Below are 25266 nucleotides of genomic sequence, written 5' to 3' on the forward strand. Positions count from 1 at the left end.
GGAGGAGGAGGAGGAGGAGGAGGAGGAGGAGAGAGAGACAAAATATAAATCCTAATATATTTCCCCCTCTTTCATTTAGGTCAACCCAGTACTCCCATTCCCACACTCCCGGTACGACGAACACCAGTCCAGCCCACCCAGTACGACCCACCACGCCCCCAGTACCACCCTGCAGCCCGTCACCCACCACCACCACCACCACCACCACCACCTACCCAGTTCACTCCTCAGGCCAACCGGTACACTCCCCCAGTTTCCCGGTTCGCCTCCCCACCCACTCCAGCACCCTACGTTTCCCAGAGCTTCCAGTTTAATCCACCAGCTCCCCAGTACAAGGAGCCACCCCAGTACAGTCCCCTAGTTCCTCAATACCAGGAGGATTTACCCCAGTATACACCTTCACTCCCCAAGTACGAGAAACCCCAGTTGAAGGAGGCATTTCAGCACACTCCCCCAGTTCCCCAGTACAAGGATGAAGAGCCCCAGTATGAGGAAGATGCAGAAAATCACCAGTTTACAAGAAGTGCCCAGTATTCCAGACCAGTTTCCCAGTACCAGGTTAAAACATCGGTTCCCCAGTACGCTAAAGACGTCTCAAAGGTGGAAGATAAAGAAATAAAGCCCCAGTACACTCCCCCGGTACCCCAGTATGCAAAACCAGCTCCCCAGTTTAAGGAAAAAGTGATCCAGGAAGCCATACCGGGACTCGAACACGAGGAAAAGACATCCCAGTTTAAAGAGGAGAAAGATGAGCCTAATGAAGACTCCCAGTACACCATACCGGGTTCCCAGTATAAAGAGATTGCTACGTATTCATTCCCAGTTCAAGAACCTGAATATAAGGATGAGAAGCTACCCCAGTATAAGGAAGCTTCATCCCAGTATCAGGAGGAGCCCCAGTACGTACCGGGACCCCAGTATAAAGCGGAGACTATGCCAGTAGATGATAAGAAAGAAGATAAGGCAGAAGAAAACATAACCCAGTATGAAAAAGATCCCCAGTACACGGAAAACCTCTCCCAGTATGACCAACAGGACTCCCAGTACAATGAAGACCTCCCCCAGTATAAAGAAGACTCCCACCTTCAACTAGACCTCTCCCAGTATGAAAAGGATGACCCCCAGTTTAAAGAAGGTCTCTCCCAGTACACAGAAGACCCCTCCCAGTATAACGAGGACTCCCAGTATGAAATAGACCCCTCCCAGTACGACCAATCAAACTTACAGCAAGAAAACACAGATTCCCAGTACAAGGACCTCCCCCAGTTTAAGAGAGACTCCCAGTTTAACATTGATCTCCCCCAGTATGAAAAACCAGACACTGACCCAACGGAAGACCACCACCAGTACCAGAAAGACCCCTCCCAGTATGAAAATGAAGACTCCCAGTTTAAAGAAGACTCCCAGTATGAAAAGAAAGACCCCCAGTATAAAGAGGATTTCTCCCAGTATTCAGAGTCCCAGTATAAAGAACAGTCCCAGTTTGAAAAGAAAGACTCCCAGTACAAAGACGACTTCTCCCAGTATTCTGAGTCCCAGTATGAAAAGAAAGATCCCCAGTACAAAGAGGATTTCCCCCAGTATCCTGAGTCCCAGTCCCAGTATAAGGAAGACACCCAGTACACAGACCCCTCCCAGTATGAGGAACCGGACTCCCAGTATAACGAAGGCCAGTCCCAGTATCAGCAGGAACCCCAGTATAAGACAGACCTACCCCAGTATGAAGACCTCCACCAGTACGACCAACGGCAAGACCACGAGGTAAGCCCATCCCAGTACACTTCATCCGTCCCCCAGTACACGGAACCCCAGTTTACGTCAGAGGGGAGCGAGGAGCCTAAATATGGAGAGAAAATGAGAGTAGCCAAGTCAGAAGAGGAAGAGGAGGACCAGTACCCTTCATTATTCATTAACCAGTATGACGACCAGTATGACGACCAGTATGACGACCAGTATGAGCCTCAGTTCGAGCTACAGCAAGAGGCAACACTGTTTTACCCAGTAGTGGCGAGAGATTTCCAGCCTCCTGATCTTTCGACTTTCAGATTTCCAGAGCCTCCTGTGACTCTCAAACCAGCGAGATTTAGGGACATTCCTGTGTATATACCAGTCGATCTGCGCTCCCACTTCTCCTCCACGTCCTCCACGAATGACACACACCCGCAGGAGGCGCTGACGGAGGGTAGGAGTGAGGAACTAAGCCATTCAAGGGAGTCATTTGGCGAGGCAGGGAAAGTCAATAGTTTTGTGAGTAAAGATGAGAAAGAGGAGGAAGAAGATAGCCATGTGGGAAACTCAGAGGAATTCTATACCGGTGAGGAAAGAGAGTCATTTACCGGTACGTCTTTCTCACTGCCATTCACGGAGGAGGAGATATATACTAGTGAAGGAAGGGAAGCATCCACTTACACCAGTACATCAGAAGAAATATATACCGGGGAACTGGGAGAGGAAAAGCCAGCTCCCGGTACTGAATCAACAACAGAGCAAATATACACAGACGAAGAAAGGGAACAGCTTACACATACCAGTAAACCAGAACAGAAATCTACCCCCAGTACTTCACACACTAATGAAACACCAGCGCATGAAACCCAGTACTCAGACACTTCACCAGTTAATTCTAGCCAGGTTTCTGAGACTACAACAACCCAAACCGGTGCAGAACAGGTCAAGGTGTCTGAAAGTGAAGCAAACCTCAAACAAGTCGAGATAGACAGTCCAATGAAAGGTAAAACAGACCAGGAACAAGATCACCATTTAGGAGGAACTAATACGGCTTCTACTGAGACTAAGGGCACGTTAGGGAAGCCTCAGGGACACAAGGAAGGGAGGAATACTGAAGGGGAAGAAGAAGGTGTAGGTGAAGGACAGAAAGAGTCTAAAAAGAAGTTAGAGTGAGGTTGAAAGTGGGAGAGTAAGAGATAATGGACTTTAAACTTATTCATTTGGGCTTTTTAAACTGTGCTGTTAACTTGTGGAGGAGGAAGAGGAGGAGGAGTAGGAGGAGGAGGAGGAGGAGGAGGAGGAGATAGATAAGTGCTTCCTCCAAAACTCTCTCCATTTTCTTTCTCTTTCCTTCACTTATTATAATATTGATGATGACGATGATGAGAAGAAACTAATAATAAAAATACGTAGATGGAGAAGAAGAAGATGAACACGAAGAAGACGAACAATAAGAAGAAGAACAGGAAGAGGAAGAATAAGAAGACGAAAAAACCATAAGAACAGGAAGAGGAAGAACAAGAACAAAAGAAAAGAAGAAAAAATGAAAAAAACAATAATAATAGCAATCATAATATAGAAAATAATAATAATAATAATAATAATAATAATAATAATACACTTTCTGTTACACATGGTTCTAAATATATTAGTGTAGATACTAAAATGATCTCTATGTACTTCTAATAAAAAAAAAACTGTGATTCCTCGTAAATATAGAAAGCTCTCTCTCTCTCTCTCTCTCTCTCTCTCTCTCTCTCTCTCTCTCTCTCTCTCTCTCTGTTGTTGATTAATTGTTAATGTTTTGTATGTAAATATTTGAATAAAAAAATAAAAGCAGGTGCTGAAATATTCTTTGTGATTTATTGATATTGGAGAGAGAGAGAGAGAGAGAGAGAGAGAGAGAGAGAGAGAGAGAGAGAGAGAGAGAGAGATGGAATGGAAACATAAAAAGGACATTTCCTTAACAACCTTGTCCTTGTCCTTCTCTCTCTCTCTCTCTCTCTCTCTCTCTCTCTCTCTCTCTCTCTGTCGATATGGAAACACTTATGCAAAAATATAAACTGTGTGTGTGTGTGTGTGTGTGTGTGTGTGTGTGTGTGTGTGTGTGTGTGTGTGTGTGTGTGTGTGTGTGTGTGTGTGTGTGTGTGTGTGTGAGTGCGTGCGTGCGTGGTGACCTCAGGTGAGGGTCTTCGGGGTCACGGCGGTGTGTCTTTCTCACCTTCCTTTCTTCCCCAGGTAACCTTTCCTTTACCTGACCTCGGCCCAAAAGTCAGCGGGCCACAGGTAACACCCTAGAGGACCCCACCTGTCTCACTCACCTGTCTTACCTGTCCCCCTCCCTCCCCTGCCCAGCCACGCCCTAACCAGTCCCCCAGCCCCGCCCCACTCCCCACTGCCGCGCTGGTCACCTGTGTGTAAGTGGGTGGAGAGAGAGAGAGAGAGAGAGAGTGTGTGTAGTAGTAGTAGTAGTAGTAGCAATAGTAGTAGTAGTAGTAGTAGTAGTAGTAGTAGTAGTAGTAGTAGTAGTAGTAGTAGTAGTAGTAGTAGTAGTAGTAGTAACCATGATTTTTCTTCTACTACTTCTACTTTTACTACTACTACTACTACTACTACTACTATTACCACCATCACTACTCTACAACTACTACTACTACCACCACCACGACCACTACTACCACTACTGCTACTATTGATATTACACCTCCACCCCACCACCACCACCACCACCACCACCACCACCACCACCACCACCACCACCACCACATCTGCCAAGGCTGTCCTAACCTGTCTTTTTTTATCCCAATTAATGAAAGGAAGGACGGTCGATTTTTTGCTCTCCTTTCTATCCCCTTGGAGGAGGAGGAGGAGGAGGAGGAGGAGGAGGAGGAGGAGGAGGAGGAGGAGGAGGAGGTGACCTTTTCAGCGACAGAGTATGGGAAAGTTCAGTTAGCTATCCTTCTGAAGGCCACTAATCTCCCTTTTCTCCCTTCTCCCTTCTCTCTCTCTCTCTCTCTCTCTCTCTCTCTCTCTCTCTCTCTCTTGATATTTACTTGATATTTGCTTTTTTTTGCTTCTTATCTCTCTCTCTCTGTTTTTCTTTTAATCTTTTCTCTCTTTTCTTGACAAACGATGACTCTCTCTCTCTCTCTCTCTCTCTCTCTCTCTCTCTCTCTGGTCTGTCACATAATTCAAAACATAAAAAAGAACATAAAAGAAAGAAAATGACGGTAAAATAATAATAATAATAATAATAATAATAATAATAATAATAATAATAATAATAATAATAATAATAATAAATGAAGAAGAAGAAGAAGAAGAAGAAGAAGAAGAAGAAGAAGAAGAAGAAGAAGAAGAAGGAGAAGAAGGTAAAGAATGATAGAAAGGATGAGCGAACGTTAACCAGAGAGAGAGAGAGAGAGAGAGAGAGAGAGAGAGAGAGAGAGAGAGAGAGAGAGAGAGGGGAGATTAACATTGCACATTTTTCTCCAATAATTAAAAAAGAGAGGAAGAGATTATCCTCCTTCTCTCCCTCCCCCTCTCCCCTCCTCCTCCTCCTCCTCCTCCTCCTCCTCCTCCTCCTCCTCCTCCTCCATCATATGACCATAATAATCTTCACAAAAAAATTAACAACGATTTTAAGTAGTCAGTATTATCAATATTGCTGCCAAACACACACACACACACACACACACACACACACACACACTATGCTAATTTCAATCACATCCTTGTTTTTTTCCATCAGAGTAAACATTATTATTATTATCATTATTATTATTATTATTATTATTATTATTATTATTATTATTATTATTATTGCTATGTTAAAATGGCTTCGTAATTTCGTACAATATTTCTGCTTCTTTCTTATTTCTTTTTTATTTGCTGTTAATGTAGGTTTCATTTTTCTTTGTGTTGTATTTTATGTTCCTTTCTCCTACTTTCTAAATAGTGGTGGTGGTGGTCGTGGTGGTGGTGGTGGTGGTGGTGGTGGTGGTGGTGGTGGTGGTGGTGGTGGTAGTAGTAGTAGTAGTAGTAGTAGTAGTAGTAGTAGTAGTAGTAGTAGTAGTGGTGGTGGTGGTGGTGGTGAAAGCAGAAACTACTACTAACTCAACTACTACTACTACTACTACTACTACTACTACTACTACTACTACTACTACTACTACTACTACTACTACTACTACTACTACTACGAGAAAAAAGAAACAGAAGCAAATGAAATAACCATAATAATACCCACCACCACCACCACCACCACCACCACCACCACCACCACTACAAAACATCAAACAAGATCTTTCCTTCCCTTCATATCAAAAACCCCCAAAAAGATGCGAATTCCAACCATGACCAACGCACCACCACTTATCATCACCATCACTATTTCACCACAGCACTCCACAGGTCACCACGAGTCACCACGAGTCACCACAACAACTGACAACCAATCCCTGTCTATTGAAGGTCACCACACTATCACCATGGCTCTCCCTGGTACCCTCTGACCCAATGACAACCCCCCCTAGGACCCCACACTCCCTACACACACACACACACACACACACACACACGCAGGATTCCCTCTCTCCCTCTCTCCCTCTCTTTTTCTCTCCCTCCTTCAGCAGTAACCTTGCCAGCTGGGGTATATAGGGAAGGAAAGGCCGAGGAACTTCACTCACAACCAGACAACCACAGTCACCACCAGCACCACCAGCTACCAGTCACCAGTCACCATGAAGATCGTAAGTTTAGTTCATCCTATCCAGTTTGCTCTTGTTCATCCTGGTGTTATTTTTGTTCCTGTTCATCGTGTTCTGTTAGTTCCTCTTCATCGTACTGTTTTGTAGTTCTTGTTTATTATGATCCTTTAGCTCCTTTTCATTCTTTTCTTCTATTACTTCTTCTTCTGCCTCATTAAAGTTGTTGTTATTTTGTAGTTTTTATTTATTTTGTCTCATTTGGTGCTTATCTTGGTTGGTCCTGTTTATATTAGTTGTTGTCTATCTTGTTGTTGTTTTCATTGGTTCTTGTTTAGCCTATCCCCCTTTGTAATTTTTCCTTCATTCTTCATTTGTCAATTTTGCTCTTGTTCAATTTTGTCCCCTTCGTAACTTTTCCTTCATCCTTGGTTTAATAATTTGTCTACTTTGGTCCTGTTCATATATATTGTTTCATTTTCTGTTCCATTAGTTCTTGTTCATCCTGTTGTTTTAATTAGTTCTTCATTTTGTCCCCTTAGTAATTTCTCCTTCATCCTGGGTTTAATAATTTGTCTATTTTGGTTATATATTGTTTGATTTTTCTGGACCTAGTTCTTGTTCATCCTGTGTTATATGGTTTAAGTTTTGTTTGGTAATTAATTCTTCATCTCTAAGTTTGTTCTTCGTTTAAACAGTTTCATTTGCCTTTATTCCTCCTGTGTTCATTACTCAAGTTCATCCTATGTTCTCTGTCTTCACTCACATAGCTTCCTTCATCCTATACATTTAAACATAGTCCTTTTATTTCCTCATGTCCTTCGGTGATTCAAGTTCATAATTCTATCACTAATTATCACTATTAACTTGTATAGATGAGTCATTTTATCTAAACCCCTCCTTTGTTAACCTTATTTCATCTGTAGCTTCGTTAGTGCAAGATATTCCTCCTTAATAGAGCATACAGTAGCTTCCTATATTCATCTTTAATTATCTATACACTCGCTAGATGGACCACACAATCTATCACAGTTGTCCATTAAATTGCAAAGCCCTCTACGTTTTCTTCCATATATTTGTTCCAGTCTGCTAATCCCCTACATTATTATCTCCCATTTTTTCTTTATCATTCATTAGTGATGGCAGTAACTCTTCTTCTGTTACTATATCGACACCCGTTTTCTTCACTATTCATTATCCACTATTTTTTATACATTCTCGGTAGAAAACGATAGAAATAATCAAAATATGAGAAAAAGTCAATGTGTGTTTTCTTCGCTCCCTTGTTTTTTTTTTTTTTCTCCATGCTCGATCACCACTCTAATTATTCTCCTCACTGTTTCCTCTCAATCTTGTTTTTCCTTACTGTTTTCCCTCTCTCATTTTTTTTTCCTTTCAATCTTTTTTTTTATTCACTTTTCATTTCTTCACTTCGTTCAGTGTTTCCTTTCAATCTTGTTTTCCTTCCTTCACTGTTTCCTCTCAATCTTGTTTTCCTTACTGTTTCCCGTCTCTCATTTTTTTTCCTTGGTGCTTTCCTTCATTCCTTCACTTCCTCTTTCTTTCAATCTTGTTTTCCACCCCTCATTGTTTCCTCTCAATCTTGTTTTCCTTCATTCCTATACTTCTCTCACTTTTTTCCCTCCCTCACTCCTCTCACAAGTTATCATCCTTCCTCTACTCATTCCTACATTTCCCTCATTTCCTTCCCTCACGCACTCCTCTCAGTCACCGTCCATCTTCCCTCATTTCTACATTTACCTCACTATTCACTCTTCCATTTACTCGACTCCCTCCCCTCCTCCTCAGGCCATTGTCCTCTGCCTCGCCGCCCTGGTCGCCGCCGAGAAGCTCCCAGCAGCCAGCCCTCCTCCCCCAGTAGCTATCCTTCTCCAGAGCCAGGTTAACCCCGATGCCTTGGGTGCCCACAGCTCTAACTTCGAGTCAGAGGATGGTATCTCAGTCTCCCAGTCCGGCAGTGAGAGTCTGACTGGTGGTTCCAACATCGCCGGTTCCTTCAGGTGAGGCTCTTGAGTGGCTCCGTGTTTGGTTGTCACAGTGCCGCTTGAGTGCGTGAGTATTAACCCCTTCAATATCAGGACACGTTTTCATATTCATTCTGGTCATTTGGCGGTTTTATACAGCGTCAGAAACTTGAATAGGGGATTGAAATAGTGAATACTCTGGCAATTTAATCATCTCACCTCCACAAACCCTTCCGAATGTAAATAAAACCGTCTAATCACACCCAAATTTCAAGGTAAAAATGTGTTCCAGTACTGAATAGGTTAATGTAAGAATTGTTGACCCAGTTATGGCGCCGCAGCAAGTCATATCACCAAGAATGTATTAACACTAGAGCAAACAGCAACACCTTCTGGCACTTGCAACAAACGCAAACCAATGCGAGACGGAACACCTGCATCGTCACCAAGCAACCGTGCACACCATCTCAGCTTTCAAACCTTTAATGAATAGCTACACAGTAATGGTGTTGAGTGACTGTAGGAGGAGGTGGTGTGTGATGAGTGGTGAGTGATGGCCCTCTGGCATGCCGCTTAGCCAACCCTGCCCACACACCACTCACCACATTTCTGCCACCTCTCACGGCAGCACCAGCCCACAAGCTACTTCAGAGTGTTAAAGTGAATAATTTCAAAATCACGAAAACTGGCCAAGCTTGCTGCGATAACCTAGCGAGGGAAGTCTGGTGCAAAGTTTTTCAATCTAGCGTGCGTCGTACGGCACTGGGCCCGCCACAACTGCCTGCCAGAGTGGTGTCCATTGAAGCAGCCGCGCCGTATTGCTTTCCGATACCTGAGCCTCTCCCTAACTCTGACTTGCAGTAATGAGGAGCTTGATCAAAACAATAATGATAATAATAATAATAATAATAATAATAATAATAATAATAATAATAATAATAATAATAATAATATCAATTCACTGAACATAATAAATAGTACAACTGTCTATGTTCTTGTGACTTAAATAACTATATACACTCAATTTTCAGAGAGTAAAGTCAATCTGCAATAGTGTGAAGGCATCTTAATTACGCAGAAACAACAGGAAAGATCATTGTAGCTTGATGGCACCTTAATTAAGATAAGAGAGAGAGAGAGAGAGAGAGATTAACACAAAACAATAGAACACTCATATAACAAATAACACAAATTCATAAACACTAAAACTTGAACCAACAAACCTTTCCCTGACAGTCACTCACCTAACAATCCACTCACACTACCTAACTGTCTCGTTCCAGCTTCCCCATCAACGGAGAGATCGTGACAGTGACCTACGTGGCTGACGAGGGTGGCTTCAGGCCCGACTCAGTCCTCCTGCCCGTCGCTCCCCAGCCCCTCCACCCAATGCCCCAGCACGCCATTGACCAGATCGAGAAGGCACGACTTGAAGATGAGGCTAAGGCACGTGAGGAAGCCGCTGCCCCCGCCGCCGCCAGAAAGTAGGCAGCCCCGCATCACCAGTTTCGACTTTAATTTATTTCACACGAGTCTTTCCCGGTATTTATTAATGTATTCAAATAAAGTCTCCGCAATGTAATGTCTTGTTTACGTCACTCCCTGCTGGTGGAGTGTGGGGAATGCTTACAATGTGTTCTGGCAGTGATTTTTTTTTTTTTTTTTTTATGTTAGAGGGGAAAACTTGACAAAGGCAACATAAGAAGAAAAAAAAAAGGCCCAATACTTGCCAGTCCCCTTGCAGGTCCGAGAGAGTTCGCCAAAAATAAGTGATATATGTCGCAGCCTTGAAGTCATTCCTTTCTTGATTTAGTCACGTACTATATATACGCGCACACACACACACACACACACAACTTCATTAAATAATCGTACTACAAAAGAACACACACACACACACACACACACACACACACACACACACGAAGGGCACTACGAACTTCATTAAATAATCATACTGAAAAAGAACACACACACATACACACGCACACATTGGATACTTACAAGAATCTTGAGTTATGGTGTTCGAAACTTCATTCTGCTCCTCCATCTCCCTCAACGCAACACAGCACAGCTCACGCCGCTTTACTGCCCTACTTCACTCACATCACTCAACACCAGAAACACTCCCGCAACACTGACACGCATCTGGCATCCCCCTGACACTCTTCTGGTATTTGTATTAGTCACGCAACACGAGGAAACTCAACAGTACATCTCACCACAGACTCTTTGATGTAAACATTGAGCGGTAATTCAAACCAAGGTTCAATATTTACTTCCAGGCTTCTTATTTTATTAACCGTGTAATATTTTTTAATTTACAGGTTAAATTTCGAGTATTTATGTATATTTTCACCTTTACTTGATGGAGAATTTTATTGATGTAATTTTTATGAATGTGTGATATAGTTTCTCAATGACTGCAATACCTCACTGGCGGGCGTACGAAAATACCACACTTTACATACTATAAGATGGAAAGGAATGAGCTTATGTATTAGAGCTAAAGGTAAACATAGATACATTCGCGCCTGCAGACCTCACAAACTACCCATGACAAATGAACGACAGTGGTGGAGTGAAAGTAACAGTTGTGAGAAGCGTGACAACTCCAGTAACGAAAAGCTTAAAGGTTTGCCTCGTGTGTATCAAAACCTACATCACTTTCATATGTCCACATTCTCAAAGGCTTTCTTCTCTCAGCAGGACTATTGACACAGGCCATTGCGGCATCTAGTCCTGTACTTGTGGACGATTTTTCTATCAGTAATGCAAAGTAGATATCGAACTAGCGATGGAAATGTGAAAAGTCTTGAAAATCTCTGTATCGTTGTGCACTGGAGCCTGGAAATAATGGTCTTATTTCCAATGTAGTGTCTCCCTTACCAGAAGTCCTAAAATGTATCAATAATCTTTCCGTTGTCAGGTTTTAGAAGACTGTCAGTAAAGCGTAGCGAAGACTTGAGGGAGGAAAAACAAAGGAGGTGTGTGAAGCGTAATTGGGAAAAACATCCTTTATCGTGGCATTCGTGTGTTTTCATGTTTATTTTACAGTTATTTGCCTCTCATAGTGGTCGATATGTCAATGAACGACTATTAGTATGCAAAACTTGAGGATATAAACGGAAAACAATATGTGAGACATGGTAATGGGTAAACACATACTCTGGCGTGGCATCAGTGTTTTCATGTTTATCTTCCAACTGTTTGCATCTCAGTGATTAATATGCTAAGGAATGACTGTCAGTAAGCGAAACTGAGGGAATAAACGGAAAAACAACGTGTGTAAGCCGTAATACTGGAAAATACATACTCTGGCTTGACATTAGTGTGTTTTCGTGTTTATCTTAGAATTGTTTCTCATAGTGGTTGACGTGTTAATGCAAGACTGCTAGTATCAAAACATGAGGGAATAAACGGAAAACAATGTGTATGAGGTCTGGTACTGGGAAAACACATACTCTGGCGTGACATTACTGCGTTTTCCTGTTTTTCTTACAAGTGTTTGCATCTCATAGTGGTTGATATGTTACTGTACGACTATTACCATGCGAAACTTGACGATATAAACGAAAAACAATGAGTGGTTTTTTTTTTTTTTTTTTTTTACGTAGGGAAGAGGGCCAGCCAAGGGCAAAAAAAAGAAAGTTAGAAAAAAGCCCACTTGAGCGCTGGCTCTCCAAAGAGTTCAAAAAGTGCCAAAACCGTCAGCCAGAATTAGGGGAGCAAATGCCTCGATACCTCCCTCTTAAAAGAAGACAAGTTGTAGGAATTCGGAAATACAGATGCAGGGAGGGAGTTCCAGAGTTTACCAGTGAAAGGGATGAATGATTGAGCGTACTGGTTAACTCTTGCATTAGAGAGTTGGACAGAATAGGGATGAGAGGAAGAAGAAAGCCTTGTGCAGCGTGGCCGCAGGAGGAGGGAGGCATGCAGTTAGCAAGATCAGTAGAACAGTTACCATGAAAATAGCGATAAAATATAGAAAGGGATGCAACATTTCGGCGGTGAGAAAGAGACTGAAGACAGTTAGTCAGAGGAGGGAGTTGATGAGACGAAGAGCTTTCGATTCCACCCTATCAAGCAAAGCTGTGTGACTGGAACCCCCAAACATGCGAAGAGTACTCCATACAGGGACGGATAAGGCCCTTATACAGAGTAAGCAGTTGGAGGGGCGAGAAAAACTGGCGGAGACGCCTCAGAACACCTAATTTCATAGAAGCTGTTTTAGCAAGAGATGAGATGTGAAGTTTCCAGTTAAGATTATGAGCAAAGGACAGACCGAGGATATTCATTGTGGAAGAGGAGACAGTTGAGTGTCATTGAAGAAGAGGGATAGTTGTCTGGAAGGTTGTGTCGAGTTGATAGATGGAGGAATTGAGTTTTGAGGCATTGAAAACTACTAGATTTTCTCTGCCCCAATCGGAAATCTTAGAAAGATCGGAAGTCAGGCGTTCCGTGGCGTCCCGCGTGATCTGTTAATTTCCTGAAGGGTTGGACGTCTCTGAAAGAACGTGGAAAGATGTAGGGTGGTATCATCAGCGTAGGAGTGGATAGGGCAAGAAGTTTGGTTAAGAAGGTCATTAATGAATAATAGAAAGAGAGTGGGTGACAGGACAGAACCCTGAGGAACACCACTATTAATAGGTTTAGGAGAAGAACAGTAGCCGTCTACCACAGCAGCAATAGAGCGGTCGGAAAGGAAACTTGAGATAAAGTTGCAGAGAGAAGGATAGAAGCCGTAAGAGGGCAGTTTTGAAATCAAAGCTTTATGCCAGACTCTATCAAAAGCTTTTGATATGTCTAACGCAACAGCAAAAGTTTCACCGAAATCTCTAAAAGAGGATGACCAAGACTCAGTAAGGAAAGCCAGAAGATCACCAGTAGAGCGACCTTGACGGAAGCCATACTGGCGATCAGACAGAAGATTGTGAAGTGACAGATGTTTGAGAATCTTCCTATTCAGGATAGATTCAAAAACTTTAGACAAGCAAGAGATTAAAGCTATAGGACGGTAGTTTGAGGGGTTAGAACGGTCACCCTTTTTAGGAACAGGCTGAATGTAGGCGAACTTCCAGCAGGAAGGAAAGGTAGAAGTCGATAGACAAAGTTGGAAGAGTTTGGCCAGGCAAGGTGCAAGCACAGAAGCACAGTTTTTGAGAACAATAGGAGGGACCCCATCAGGTCCATAAGCCTTCCGAGGGTTTAGGCCAGCAAGGGCATGGAAAACATCATTACGAAGAATTTTGATTGTAGACATGAAATAGTCAGAGGGAGGAGGAGAGGAGGACAAGCCCAGAATCGTCCAAGGTGGAGTTGTGAGCAAAGGTTTGAGAAAAGAGTTCAGCTTTAGAGACAGAAGAGATGGCAGTGGTGCCATCAGGATGAAATAAAGGAGGAAAGATGAAGAAGTGAAGTTATTTGAGATGTTTTTGGCTAGATGCCAGAAGTCACGAGGAGAGTTTGAGTTTGAAAGATTTTGACATTTCCTATTTATGAAAGAGTGTTTGGCAAGTTGAAGAACAGACTTGGCATGATTCCGGGCAGAGATATAAAGTGCATGAGATTCAGGAGATGGAAGGCTCAAGTACCTTTTGTGGGCAACCTCTCTATCATGTATAGCACGAGAACAGGCTGAGTTAAACCAAGGTTTAGAAGGTTTAGGTTGAGAAAAGAATGAGGAATGTACGCCTCCATGCCAGATACTAACACCTCTGTTATGCGTTCAGCACAAAGAGATGGGTCTCTGACACGGAAGCAATAATCATTCCAGGGAAAATCAGCATAATACCTCCTCAGGTCCCCCCAACTGGCAGAGGCAAAACGCCAGAGGCACCTTCGCTTTGGGGGATCCTGCGGAGGGATTGGAAAAATAGGACAAGATACAGAAATGAGATTGTGATCGGAGGAGCCCAATGGAGATGAAAGGGTGACAGCATAAGCAGAAGGGTTAGAGGTGAGGAAGAGATCAAGAATGTTGGGCGTGTCTCCAAGACGGTCAGGAATACGAGTAGGGTGTTGCACCAGTGTGAGGCGTAGTACTGGAAAAACACATACTCTGGCGTGATATTAGTGTGTTTTTGTGTTTATATTACAATCGTTTGCATCTCATAGCGATAGGTATCTTAATTAACGACTAAGAGTACGAAAAACTTGAGGGAATAACGTAAAACAATGAGAGTAAGGTGTAGTACTGGAAAAAGATACCCTGACATGATTTTAGTGTGTTTTCGTGTTTATCTTACAACTGCTTGTATTTCATAGTGATTGATATGTTAATTTAAGACTACTAGTGCACAAAACTTGCGGGAATAACGTAAAACAATGAGTGTGAGGCGTAATACTGGAAAAACACATACCCTGGCGTGAAATTAGTGTGTTTTCGTGTTTATCTACTTGCATTTCATAGTGATTGATATGTTAATGCACAACTGTTAGTATCATCAGTGCTCTTCTTATCTACGTCAGCCTCAGAGTGTTCCGTGTGTGGCTTCTGCGAGGTGTAGAATGTGTGGCCACCAGTGTACACCGCCACCTGTGAAAAATAAAGACAAATAAAGTAAAGCAATAAAGCTGTAGCCAATTGTGCGTTGTTTGTGTTATGGTGATGTGCACGGCTATTGCTACTGTCATTGTACGTATTCAAAGGCCAATTAACTTTGTGCTTATTATCGAAAATTGAAACACATATATTGAGGGTTATCACCTGCCCCCCCCCTCTCTCTCTCTCTCTCTCTCTCTCTCTCTCTCTCTCTCTCTCTCTCTCTCTCTCTCTCTCTCTCTCTCTCTCTCTCTCTCTCTCTCTCTCTCTCTCTCTCTCTCTCTCTCTCTCTCTCTCTCTCTCTCTCTCTCTCTCTCTCTCTCTCTCTCATACCTTCCCTAACCTTAGACCAGTATTACCAACCCTCCCTCTCCTACAGGTAACTCACTCACCACGCACTCCAGCACCAGCAGGAGACAACTGAGTGTCGCGCCGGCCCCGAGGAGGATGAAGATAGCAGCCACGTCAGAGAACCCTGCGTTGATGACAGCTCTAGTGTCGCATGTATTGGGTCCCGCTGTGAGCTGCCACTTGTTCCTCAGTTTCTCTATCAGTCCTGACTCACGCATCTTCTGTAGGCTAAAGAGAAGGAAGTGGAGGGCGAGGGCATGCAGGAAAGGTGATAGGGATATACTCAGGGAATATCCTCAGTTTGCTCCCAGACTGTAGGATGTTGAGGCAAAAAGCTGTGCAATATCTGTATTTATTTATTGAAGTATTTGTATTCTTGTTGTGTATACTGTCTATTTATATATTTTTGATACTTTAACCTTAAGTCTTTGTATTAATTTATTAAGTCAACAATAAATGTATCAATCAATCAATCAAGGATGATGGTAACAGAGAGCACACACGCACATATACACACACATATTGCGTCTGTATTTCCTCTCGATATAGTAGTTTCAAAAGGGAGGTTTTAAGACACTTTAGACTGGATACTTTTTTTATGCAGGAGAGAAACCAGCCAAGAGCAACAGAATATTAAAAGAAAAAAAAAACACGTATTTACCTGCAGAAGGAGAGGGAGGATTGGAGGCACTGGTCTTGAGAAAGTTAGCGAAGGTATGAGACTTGAAAATGAAGAAAAATAAAGAAAAGGAAAGAAAGAAAGAGAGGAAAGAAGAAATAGATAAATAAACAAATAAAGAAAGAAAGAAAGAAAAAAAAAAGGAAAGAAAGAAAGGAAGAATTTGCTGTTCAGGAAATGACTTTTTTTTTATATTTCTTGCTGTTTTTGTAGTTCTAAGCACCCTCCACCTCATATACACACCTGTGGTCAAAGATTCTCCTGAAGGGGGAGTGTTTCTGCAGACCAATACCACTGCCCCCCGTGATGTACAGCCGGGGCAGCACCTTGATCTTACACGAGTCCCCAGGTGGAAGGTTCCTTATATAGTAGTTAGTGTAGATGTCCACCCCGATAAACACGTATTTACCTGCAGAAGGAGAGGAAGGGTTGGTAGCACTGGTCTTGAGAAGGTTGGCGAGGGTATGAGACTTGAAATTGAAGAAAAGAAGAAAGAAAAAGAAAGAAAGAAAGGAAGAAAGGAAAAAAAGTAAGAAAGAAAGGAAAAGAAGGAAGAAAGAAAGGAAAAAGGAAGAAACGAAGGAAAGAAGAAGGAAAGAAAAAGAAAAAAAGAGAAAAAAGAAAGAAAGGAAGGGAAAAAGGAAAAAAGAAAGGAAAGAAAGAAAAGGAAAAAGAAAGAAAAATGTTTGTGTTATGGTGTGGCACTAGCTGTGTGGTTAGGTGTAGTGAAAGTTAGTGAAGGTTTATGAGTTGAAGAAGAAAGACATGGTGGTCCTTGTTAAGCTGGTACACTAGCGAAGATAAGCCAAGGTCACGTGAAGAATCTGAATTTGTAGACAATATCTGGGAAACCAAATCACGGTTTACCTGAATGGATGTGAATTTAATTGTTTTTTTTTTTCTTTCTTTTTTTCACACCATATGGGCCTTTCACGGGAATTCAAGAGCTAAAGAGGGTACTTTCTTGGGGGTACCTTCTATCTCAAAGCCCACCTGCTAGGAAACCGTTGCTCTGAGTGAGGAAGCCCAACCTACACTCGGACCGTGGACAGGATTCGAACCCGTGCGCTTGGAGACCCCTCGGACCCCAAAGTACGCATGGTTTCACTGTACCACGGCGGCCTCTAACTAAGGGATGCTTGAAAATTGTTAATGTTTAGCTCAGGAAGAAGAGATAAAGAAGACCTAACACGAGATTTTTTTATATATATGGAAGAGGGGAAGCTGACCAAGGGCAACAAAAAATGGAAAATAAAAAGGCTCACTGAATTTACCTGAGGAATGGTCCAAATTGTTGTTTACCTGATGAACGGTCGATTAACGGACTCACCTGATCGAGAAGCCGTAAATGATTTTGTTTACCTAAAGATGAAATGTTGATATGCCTCTACATATTCAGATCAAAGAGGGACTCAAATGTGTGTGTTTACCAAAGAGCTGGTTTAAAGAGCTTGGATTACTTTTAAAAGGGCTTTCGTAAACACACACACACACACACACACACACACACACACACACACACACACACACACACACACACACACACACGATTAGACTAAACCAAATGTTACTCACCACCAAAATGCAGACTTAAATAGAAAATAATGAATACAACTTAAATCATTCCCCCCAACACACACACACATACACATACACACTAAAATGTCTCCTGGATTCAAAACAGTGTAGGTTATTGATGATATAATAGATTTGAGGTGAATAATTCTTGTTTATTGTTGACCCACTCTCTGATCACGAGGACAGACTACGGTTTTCCTCAAGATCTGACAACCACGCATTCCCTGGGACACTATTCAGACTGAGACACAGAAGCCACGTTAGAGTAGACAGACTATACCACCACCACCACCACCACCACCAGAAATGAAGGAGACACGCACCATTTAAGACCTTCTGCAGTCCCTCATTGTAGGAGCTCACAAGGTTATCTGGGGACCGAAGCACCACCTTCTGCCACGCCCTCAGCAGGACTTGACACGCTTCATTCTGGGAGCCCACACATGTTTGCTGCTCCCGCCCAAAGAAAGAAAGGAGTTTGCTTATAAAAACTTCTGATTCGCCTCCTTCAGTACCATGACACGTTTTCTTATTCACTTTCCTTACTATTTGGTGATTTTGTATAGCTTCAAAACTTATGTTGGGATTGAAATAGTGAAGACTCTGGCCATTTATCTTCCGGCCTCCATAGACTCTTCCTAATGTCAATAAAATCGTCTAATCACATCCAAAACTCATGGTAAGAATGCGTCCCAGTACTGAAGGCGTTAAAAGGTAGGAACGTGAGACCTATCAAGAAAAAATGTATACCTATAAACAAATATCTCAAAATGTTTCAAATCCTTCATCTAACTACACACATGAGAGGATCTACATGTAAACAATTGGAATTCAAGTTATACATGTGGAATTTAAGAGTAGGTTCAATTTATGCAAGTTTATAGTCAAGACAAATGGGGTAATAATGGTATTTCAATAGAAGGTTTATTTTATAACCTCACTAAATCTACGAGACTTAAATGAATGAAAAAAGAGAAGAAAAATGGAAAAAATTTGAAGAGGAAATGAAAATAGGAAGGAAAGAGAAGAATCTTAAGAATAAACTAAAGAAAACAAAAAAATAAGGATAACCTCACAAGACATACGAGACTAAAATAAAGAAAGAGAAGAAAAAAAATGGAAAAAGTTGAAAAGGAAAGGGAAACAGGAAGAAAAGAGAACAATCTTAAGAATAAACTAAAAAGAAAACAAATACAAGAACTAATAAAACAAAAACAACAGTAGAAAGCAAAATGAATGGAATAACTACGTGCAATCTTAAGAATAAACTAAAAGAACACAAGAAATAAATGAAATAAAAGTAAATAGAATAATCATGGATGTGTAAAACGACAAATAAATTAAAAAAGTGGAATACAAGTGAATGGAAATATGTATGTGTTTGTTTGGCATTCACTAACCGAGGCTATCACTTGAAAGAGATCGTTCCTGTTGCATCCCGCGTCCCATCCTGACTGCCTGGCCAACCCCCGCAGGTCAGTGAAGGGGAGGGGCGCCGGCTGCTCCACCGCCAGATGCGAGACCAGGGTAGCAGAGTAAGATGTGTACACAATGACAGACACGCCGTACCCAAGCCAGTGAATCGCCCTCGCCGCCACGCCAATTGGACACGTGCTGGAGCCTGCAGAAGGAATACAAAGGGAATACAAAGGAAAGACCAAGCAACAACAGATCCTGGGGTCCTTACTAGGCTGCTTGGTTAACTATTCTATACTAACTACACAGTGTGAGAGACAGGACAGCAAAGCAGGAGGAGGAGGAGGAGGAGGAGGAGGAGGAGGAGGAGGAGGAGGAGGAGGTGAGTACATTAAATATTTCTCAAAAAACTTGTATAATGTTGACAGTTTTGAAGACTCCTCAACACTTGAAGAAGAAGAAGGAGGAGGAAAGGTAGAAGAAGAGGAGAAGGAATATGAACAAGAAGAATAAGGACGAAAACAAAAGGAAAGATAGATAGATAGACTAATAAATAGATACACGGAAAGATAGATACGAAATAGATAAATAGAGGAAGAATGAACTTAAAATCAATCTTTAATCAGAAACTAAACTTAAAGACTGAGACATCAACCAGCCAGTCAGTCACCCAACCACTCAACCACTCAGTCACACAGTCAGTCGGTCACTTAGTCAGTCAGTCACCCAAACACTCAGTCACAATCATTCACTCAAGTACCGTTTCAACCAGTTACCCAAAAAGATCAGCCAGTCAACCATACAGTCACCCAACCAGTTACTCACCCAAACAGTCAGTCACACTATCATTTACTCAAGCATTCTTTCAACCAGTCACCAAAAAAGTCACTCAGTCAGTCACCAAGCCACTCAACACTCATCCACTCCTTTAGCCACAGCCTTACCCTGCTGCAGAAGAGCTGAGAGCATATACCAGGAAGCAACGCCCATAGTGACTGGCTCTTCCTGCGTGGGGACGTAACTCTGCTGAAGCCTCTCGATGAAGAAGAGCGCGGCCGCCAGGAGCACCATATTAGCGGCAATGCACCAGTACATGCGTGTTTCCATGGGAGTGGTATAAGCCAGTAGTTTCTTGGTGAAGTCCTCTTGTTTGGAGACGAAGAGCTTGCGGCTGTGAGGAAGTGCGTTAGTGTGTATGTGTGTAAGGGTTAAAATGTTTGGTGTACTGTACATGGCCCAGGTTTGAAGTATTAGTGTGTGTGTGTGTGTGACTATATAACTCCTGTATTCAGAAGCCCTTTTTTAAATCCAAGTAAACCCAGTGTACTTTCCTCATCGCACTTTAATCCCCCTCTAAGAACACTGCACACTCACCTTAGCACATTGATGGGCTGTGTGTAGGTGACCACTTCCTGTCGCTCCTTCGTGAGAGACAACAGGGATATAGTCAGGTCCGCCTCTCTGGTCTGCAGGGCGCCAACCATCCCCGTCCACTCGTTAGTAGAACCTTCCTTGAGCTTCCCGTAGGCGTAACCCTTTAGCACTTGTAACTCAGCCTGCCAGGGACACACACATACACACACACACACACATTATAATCGTGTTCATAGTCTATCAAAAATCATAACTGGTTTTCGTCGTGTCATGCAAACTTACGTGAAATTATGGTGTTCCTTAAGAGCAGTGATGGTGTCCCCCGCGAAGCCTGTGATGCTGTCCTCGCTAATGTATGTCGTCATGAACTCAAACACCTGAAGGAGTGGCAGGAAATTGAAGTACTGCTGTGGAGTCGCTATAAGGAAGGTTCGTGTTTACCTCCTGTCATAGAAAATGGATGACTTTTTATCTTTTAAGGGAAGCTTTAATACTTTACTTTTACCTATGTAGTGTGTTGTAATAGTGGAATCTTGTACAGTGTGATCGCCCGAGGGATGGAATTCTATCTACTTCGTGTAATAGAAAATGGATTACTTTTTTTCTTTTAAGGGGAAGCTTTTCTACTTCACTTTTAATCTGTGAAGAGCGTTGTGGTGATGGAATCTTGTACCGAGAGTGTTGTAGTTTCAATATTCTTAGTAAGTTACGTCAGAAAGATGAGATTATGAGATTAACAAGACTGGTAAAAAGTTGAAGATTGAATACGAAAAGAAAAGATGATGGTAAAATTTTGAGGGTAATAAAATTAATGAAAGCTGCACGTGCTCTCTCTCTCTCTCTCTCTCTCTCTCTCTCTTTCCTTACCTTCACACCGACACCTCTCAGTGGATAGCCGTGGAAGTCAGCGCGCCTCTCAAGCTTACTAATGGTGATAGGTGTGTACCCTCCCTGCGGCGACCACTCCCCTGCAGCCTCCACCAACACCCCGCCCCTCGGCCCTACCCTGTACGCCGCCATCACCTGCAGAAGGAACACAAAGGAAGATCAAGTATTTTACCCTTTCAGTACACAAAAATTAGCTAATGAAAAGTTAAAGGGACTACAAAAACTATCACTGTAGTCACGAGAGTAGATCTGAAACCAGCCACAATATTCAACTATAGAATAACAAGCAATTGAAACCACTAGTGAGAGTTCGAAGCCCGAATCACTGCACTCGTGTTCACAAAGGAATACAAAGGAATACAAAGTCGCTGCTTGGAAACTGCTTCTAACTAACTTTGTCTTCATTTTGGCATTTATTTATCTATTTTTGTGTTGTGTGTGTGTGTGTGTGTGTGTGTGTGTGTGTGTGTGTGTGTGTGTGTGTTGAGTTGTTTATATATTGCTTGATTCTGTACGAAAACTGTGGTCAATAAACTATCTATCTATCTATCTATCTATCTATCTATCTACACATTCTACACTGAAGACAGATAGGAGAGCACGGGAGGAAAGTTCCGTGCATTTGTGGCGTCACCTTAATGAGTCCCGGGCAGGTGTCGTGAGAGGCGTACAGGAAGTCAGAGTTGATGTAAATGTTGAGGGTAAGAGCGTGAGCCACCAGCGTGGGCGTGTCTGACGGCTTGGTGAGAATGAACCAGTGAGTGTCATCAAGCAACTCTTTCCTGCTGGCCTGTGCAGAGAGAGAGAGAGAGAGAGAGAGAGAGAGAGATTTATCACATGAACAATAAAACAACTAATAATAATAATGGCAATAATAATTCTACTACTACTACTACTACTACTACTACTACTACTACTACTACAGCTACTACTATTACTCTTACTACTACTACTACTTTTACTAATACTACTACTACTACAAAAATAACAGCAATAATAACAACGGCAACCATAGTAGTAGTAGTAGTAGTAGTAGTAGTAGTAGTAGTAGTAGTAGTAGTAGTAGTAGTAGTAGTAGTAGTAGTAGTAGTAGTAACAGTAGTAGTAAGAGAAACAAGACACTTTCCTTCCACACACACACACACACACACACACACACACACACACACACACACACACACATATTACACAATTCTAAGCTAAACAAATACAAGGATAGCAGTTTGTTTCCTCACCTCATCCAGCCAGACACGCGTGGCATTGCTGTAGGCGAGGACGAAGGCGTGGGAATAAGTGGATGCCTTGGGTTCATCTGAGGGAGGTGAGTGTGAGTGCGTGTGTGTGTTGGTTGCTCTCCCGGCCGTCCACAGCTTTGAGTACAGACCTGAGGCTACAGCACACGCCGGGGTAAACTCATCTGCAGTGGTAGTAGTAGTAGTAGTAGTTGTAGTAGTAGTAGTAGTTGTAGTAGTAATGATATTTGTAGTAGTTGTGATAGTTGTAGTAGTAGGGATGGTTGTAGCAGTAGTAGTAGTAAAAGATGTTATTATTATTGTTGTTGTTGTTGTTGTTGTTGTTGTTGTTGTTGTTGTTGTTGTTGTTGTTGTAGTTATGGCAGTAGTGTTGGTGGTGGTGGTGTGCGTCATTTGTTTAGTTCTCTCTCTCTCTCTCTCTCTCTCTCTCTCTCTCTCTCTCTCTCCTCTTATAGTATACTTTCCCTCACCCATATATCCTCATTTTCTATCCATACATAACACTCAGGTCAGACTCACCCTCCCACACCCTCCCTCGGCCACCATCTACCTTCTTTAGGGCGGAAGACACCTCGTATGTCACGCTATTTCTTCATCCTAGGTTATTACTGGCACTCTACCACGCTTCACTACAGTCACCCAGCATTTCCCCAACTTATCTTCCTCCTGTTCCCTTTAAGCCCTTCAGTAATAGGACGCGTTCTCATATTCATTGCGTTTACTATTTGGTGATTTTATACAGCTTCAGAAACTTACGTGGGTATAAAAATAGTGAAGATTCTGGCCATTGATCTTCTGACATCCATAGACCCTTCCTAATGTAAATAAAATCGTCAAATCACACTCTAAAACTCAAGGTAAAAAATGCGTTCCAGTACTAAAGGAGTTAATCTGTTTGTTATTCTCGATTTTCTTTACCAGATTGCTGAAATGTCTAAGGAAACTTGATGAAGAGAAGTGATTGCTCAGATGGACGCTGTTAAATGTATATAAAATCGTCTAATCACACCCCAAAAACTCAAGGTAAAAAATGCGTTCCAGTACTGAAGGAGTTAATCTCTTTGTTATTCTCGATTTTCTTTACGAGATTGCTGAAATGTCTAAAGAAACTTGATGAAGAGAAGTGATTGCTCAGATGGACGCTGTTAAATGTAAATAAAATCGTCTAATCACACTCTAAAACTCAAGGTAAAAAATGCGTTCCAGTACTAAAGGAGTTAATCTGTTTGTTATTCTCGATTTTCTTTACGAGATTGCTGAAATGTCTAAGGAAACTTGATGAAGAGAAGTGTTTACTCAAATGGACGCTGTTATGACTTGGAAAACATAAAAGAATACGTTATAACAGACAAGTATGGTACATTTTTACAACGGTGCAGAAAGAAAATGGTTACAGAATATAAAAAAAGATGATATGCATAGAAAAAAAACGTTTACAGAGAGAGAGAGAGAGAGAGAGAGTAGAATATAAAAGTTTAATCGTGGCTAAAAGTTTATCCACACTAAAAAATATATATAACCAGCTTGTAAACATTCGATAAACAGTGAAAGCAAGAAAATTTAGCTTCCATACAATATTCCCTGATGTAGAAGGGCTTTAGAGTACAAAAAATGCAAAATGAGAGAGAAAAAGTGGTGATTAAGTGGAGAAACAGAGCAGAGAGGATTTTCTGCATCATATATAGAGGTGTAGCAATCATTCATCCTCACACACCCTTCAAAAATTTGCTGCCATATTAAATTCCCTAATGTAAAACAGCTTTAGAGTACAAAAAAAAATGGAAATAAAAGGGAAGAGTGGTGACAAAGAGAAGAAATAGAGCAGAGTTGCTTCATATGATAGAGGTAGCAATCACTCTGCCTGACACCCTTCAAGCCATCACGAGTATCAATTTACATGCTAGAGGTAATGCACGGGACCTCTCACCAATGGATATCCATCACTATATCACAGGCATTCCGTTTACTTCCATTTACATGACTTAGTGTGGTGATAATGTTGTATGCATGACTATGTGTGTGTGCGTGTGTGTGTGTGTGTGTGTGTGTGTGTGTGTGTGTAATTCACCTCGGTCGTCTGCTGGTCACCCAGCCAGTCTTCCCCATTACGGAGCGAGCTCAGAGCCCATAGACCGATCTTCGGGTAGGACTGAGACCACAACACACTCCACACACCGGGAAAGCGTGGCCACAACCCCTCGAGTTACATCCCGTACCTATTTACTGCTAGGTGAACACACCCCACACATTAAGAGGCTTACCCATTTGCCTCGCCGCACCGGAACTCGAACCCGGCCCTCTCGATTGTGAGTCGAGCGTGCTAACCACTACTCTACGTGGTGTGTGTGTGTGTGTGTGTTATCATTATTACTTATTAAATCATGATGGAGTACTTTATTTGGTATTTATGTTTCTCTCTCTCTCTCTCTCTCTCTCTCTCTCTCTCTCTCTTCCGTTTACATGTAGCGTGGTAATGTTTTAGTATACATGACTGTGTGTGTGTGTGTGTGTGTGTGTGTGTGTTTTCACTGTTTGATCTGCTGCAGTCTCTGACGAGACAGCCAGACGTTACCCTACGGAACGAGCTCAGAGCTCATTATTTCCGATCTTGGGATAGGCCTGAGACCAGGCACACACCACACACCGGGACAACAAGGTCACAACTCCTCGATTTACATCCCGTACCTACTCACTGCTAGGTGAACAGGGGCTACTCGTGAAAGGAGACACACCCAAATATCTCCACCCGGCCGGGGAATCGAAC

At 42.3% G+C, this 25266-nt stretch overlaps 4 protein-coding genes across 4 annotated transcripts in view; 2 read left to right on the top strand and 2 right to left on the bottom strand.

The window, feature by feature from the left end:
• LOC123507393 (titin-like) overlaps positions 1-3096 on the top strand; it is a 10368-nt gene extending 7272 nt beyond the window's left edge. The window contains 2 exon segments of the mRNA XM_045260203.1: positions 80-355; positions 358-3096. Coding sequence (XP_045116138.1) covers positions 80-355; positions 358-2901 — 2820 coding nt within the window. The 3' untranslated portion in view covers positions 2902-3096.
• Positions 1-10642, bottom strand: part of LOC123507463 — a 109273-nt gene extending 98631 nt beyond the window's left edge. Inside the window, exon 1 of the mRNA XM_045260355.1 lies at positions 10424-10642. The gene's annotated coding sequence lies outside the window, so the exon portion shown is untranslated. The remainder of the gene's footprint in view (positions 1-10423) is intronic.
• LOC123507465 (cuticle protein AMP4-like) lies at positions 6346-10001 on the top strand. Its single transcript, XM_045260364.1, has 3 exons — positions 6346-6479; positions 8244-8455; positions 9703-10001. Exons 1-3 carry the CDS (start codon positions 6471-6473, stop codon positions 9905-9907), a joined length of 426 nt encoding a protein of 141 aa, XP_045116299.1. The 5' UTR covers positions 6346-6470; the 3' UTR covers positions 9908-10001.
• A 4120-nt stretch (positions 10643-14762) lies between the features above and the next one.
• Positions 14763-21654, bottom strand: LOC123507394 (glutamate receptor ionotropic, kainate 5-like). The gene is given in 12 exon segments (XM_045260204.1): positions 14763-14957; positions 15356-15542; positions 16237-16402; positions 17895-18021; positions 18972-19192; positions 19932-20158; positions 20362-20530; positions 20533-20543; positions 20644-20738; positions 21229-21384; positions 21480-21498; positions 21644-21654. Coding segments are annotated over 12 exon segments (1521 nt in total). The 3' UTR covers positions 14763-14825.
• Positions 21655-25266: the final 3612 nt, after the last annotated feature.

The sequence above is a fragment of the Portunus trituberculatus genome, chromosome 22 (assembly GCF_017591435.1).
Source record: "Portunus trituberculatus isolate SZX2019 chromosome 22, ASM1759143v1, whole genome shotgun sequence".
Lineage (NCBI taxonomy): Eukaryota > Metazoa > Arthropoda > Malacostraca > Decapoda > Portunidae > Portunus > Portunus trituberculatus.

What these genes read in the sequence shown, in the direction of transcription:
- LOC123507465 (XM_045260364.1), top strand. An exon ending in AACATCGCCGGTTCCTTCAG is followed by an intron (nt 8,456 to 9,702) that starts GTGAGGCTCTTG and finishes GTCTCGTTCCAG; the next exon opens with CTTCCCCATCAACGGAGAGA.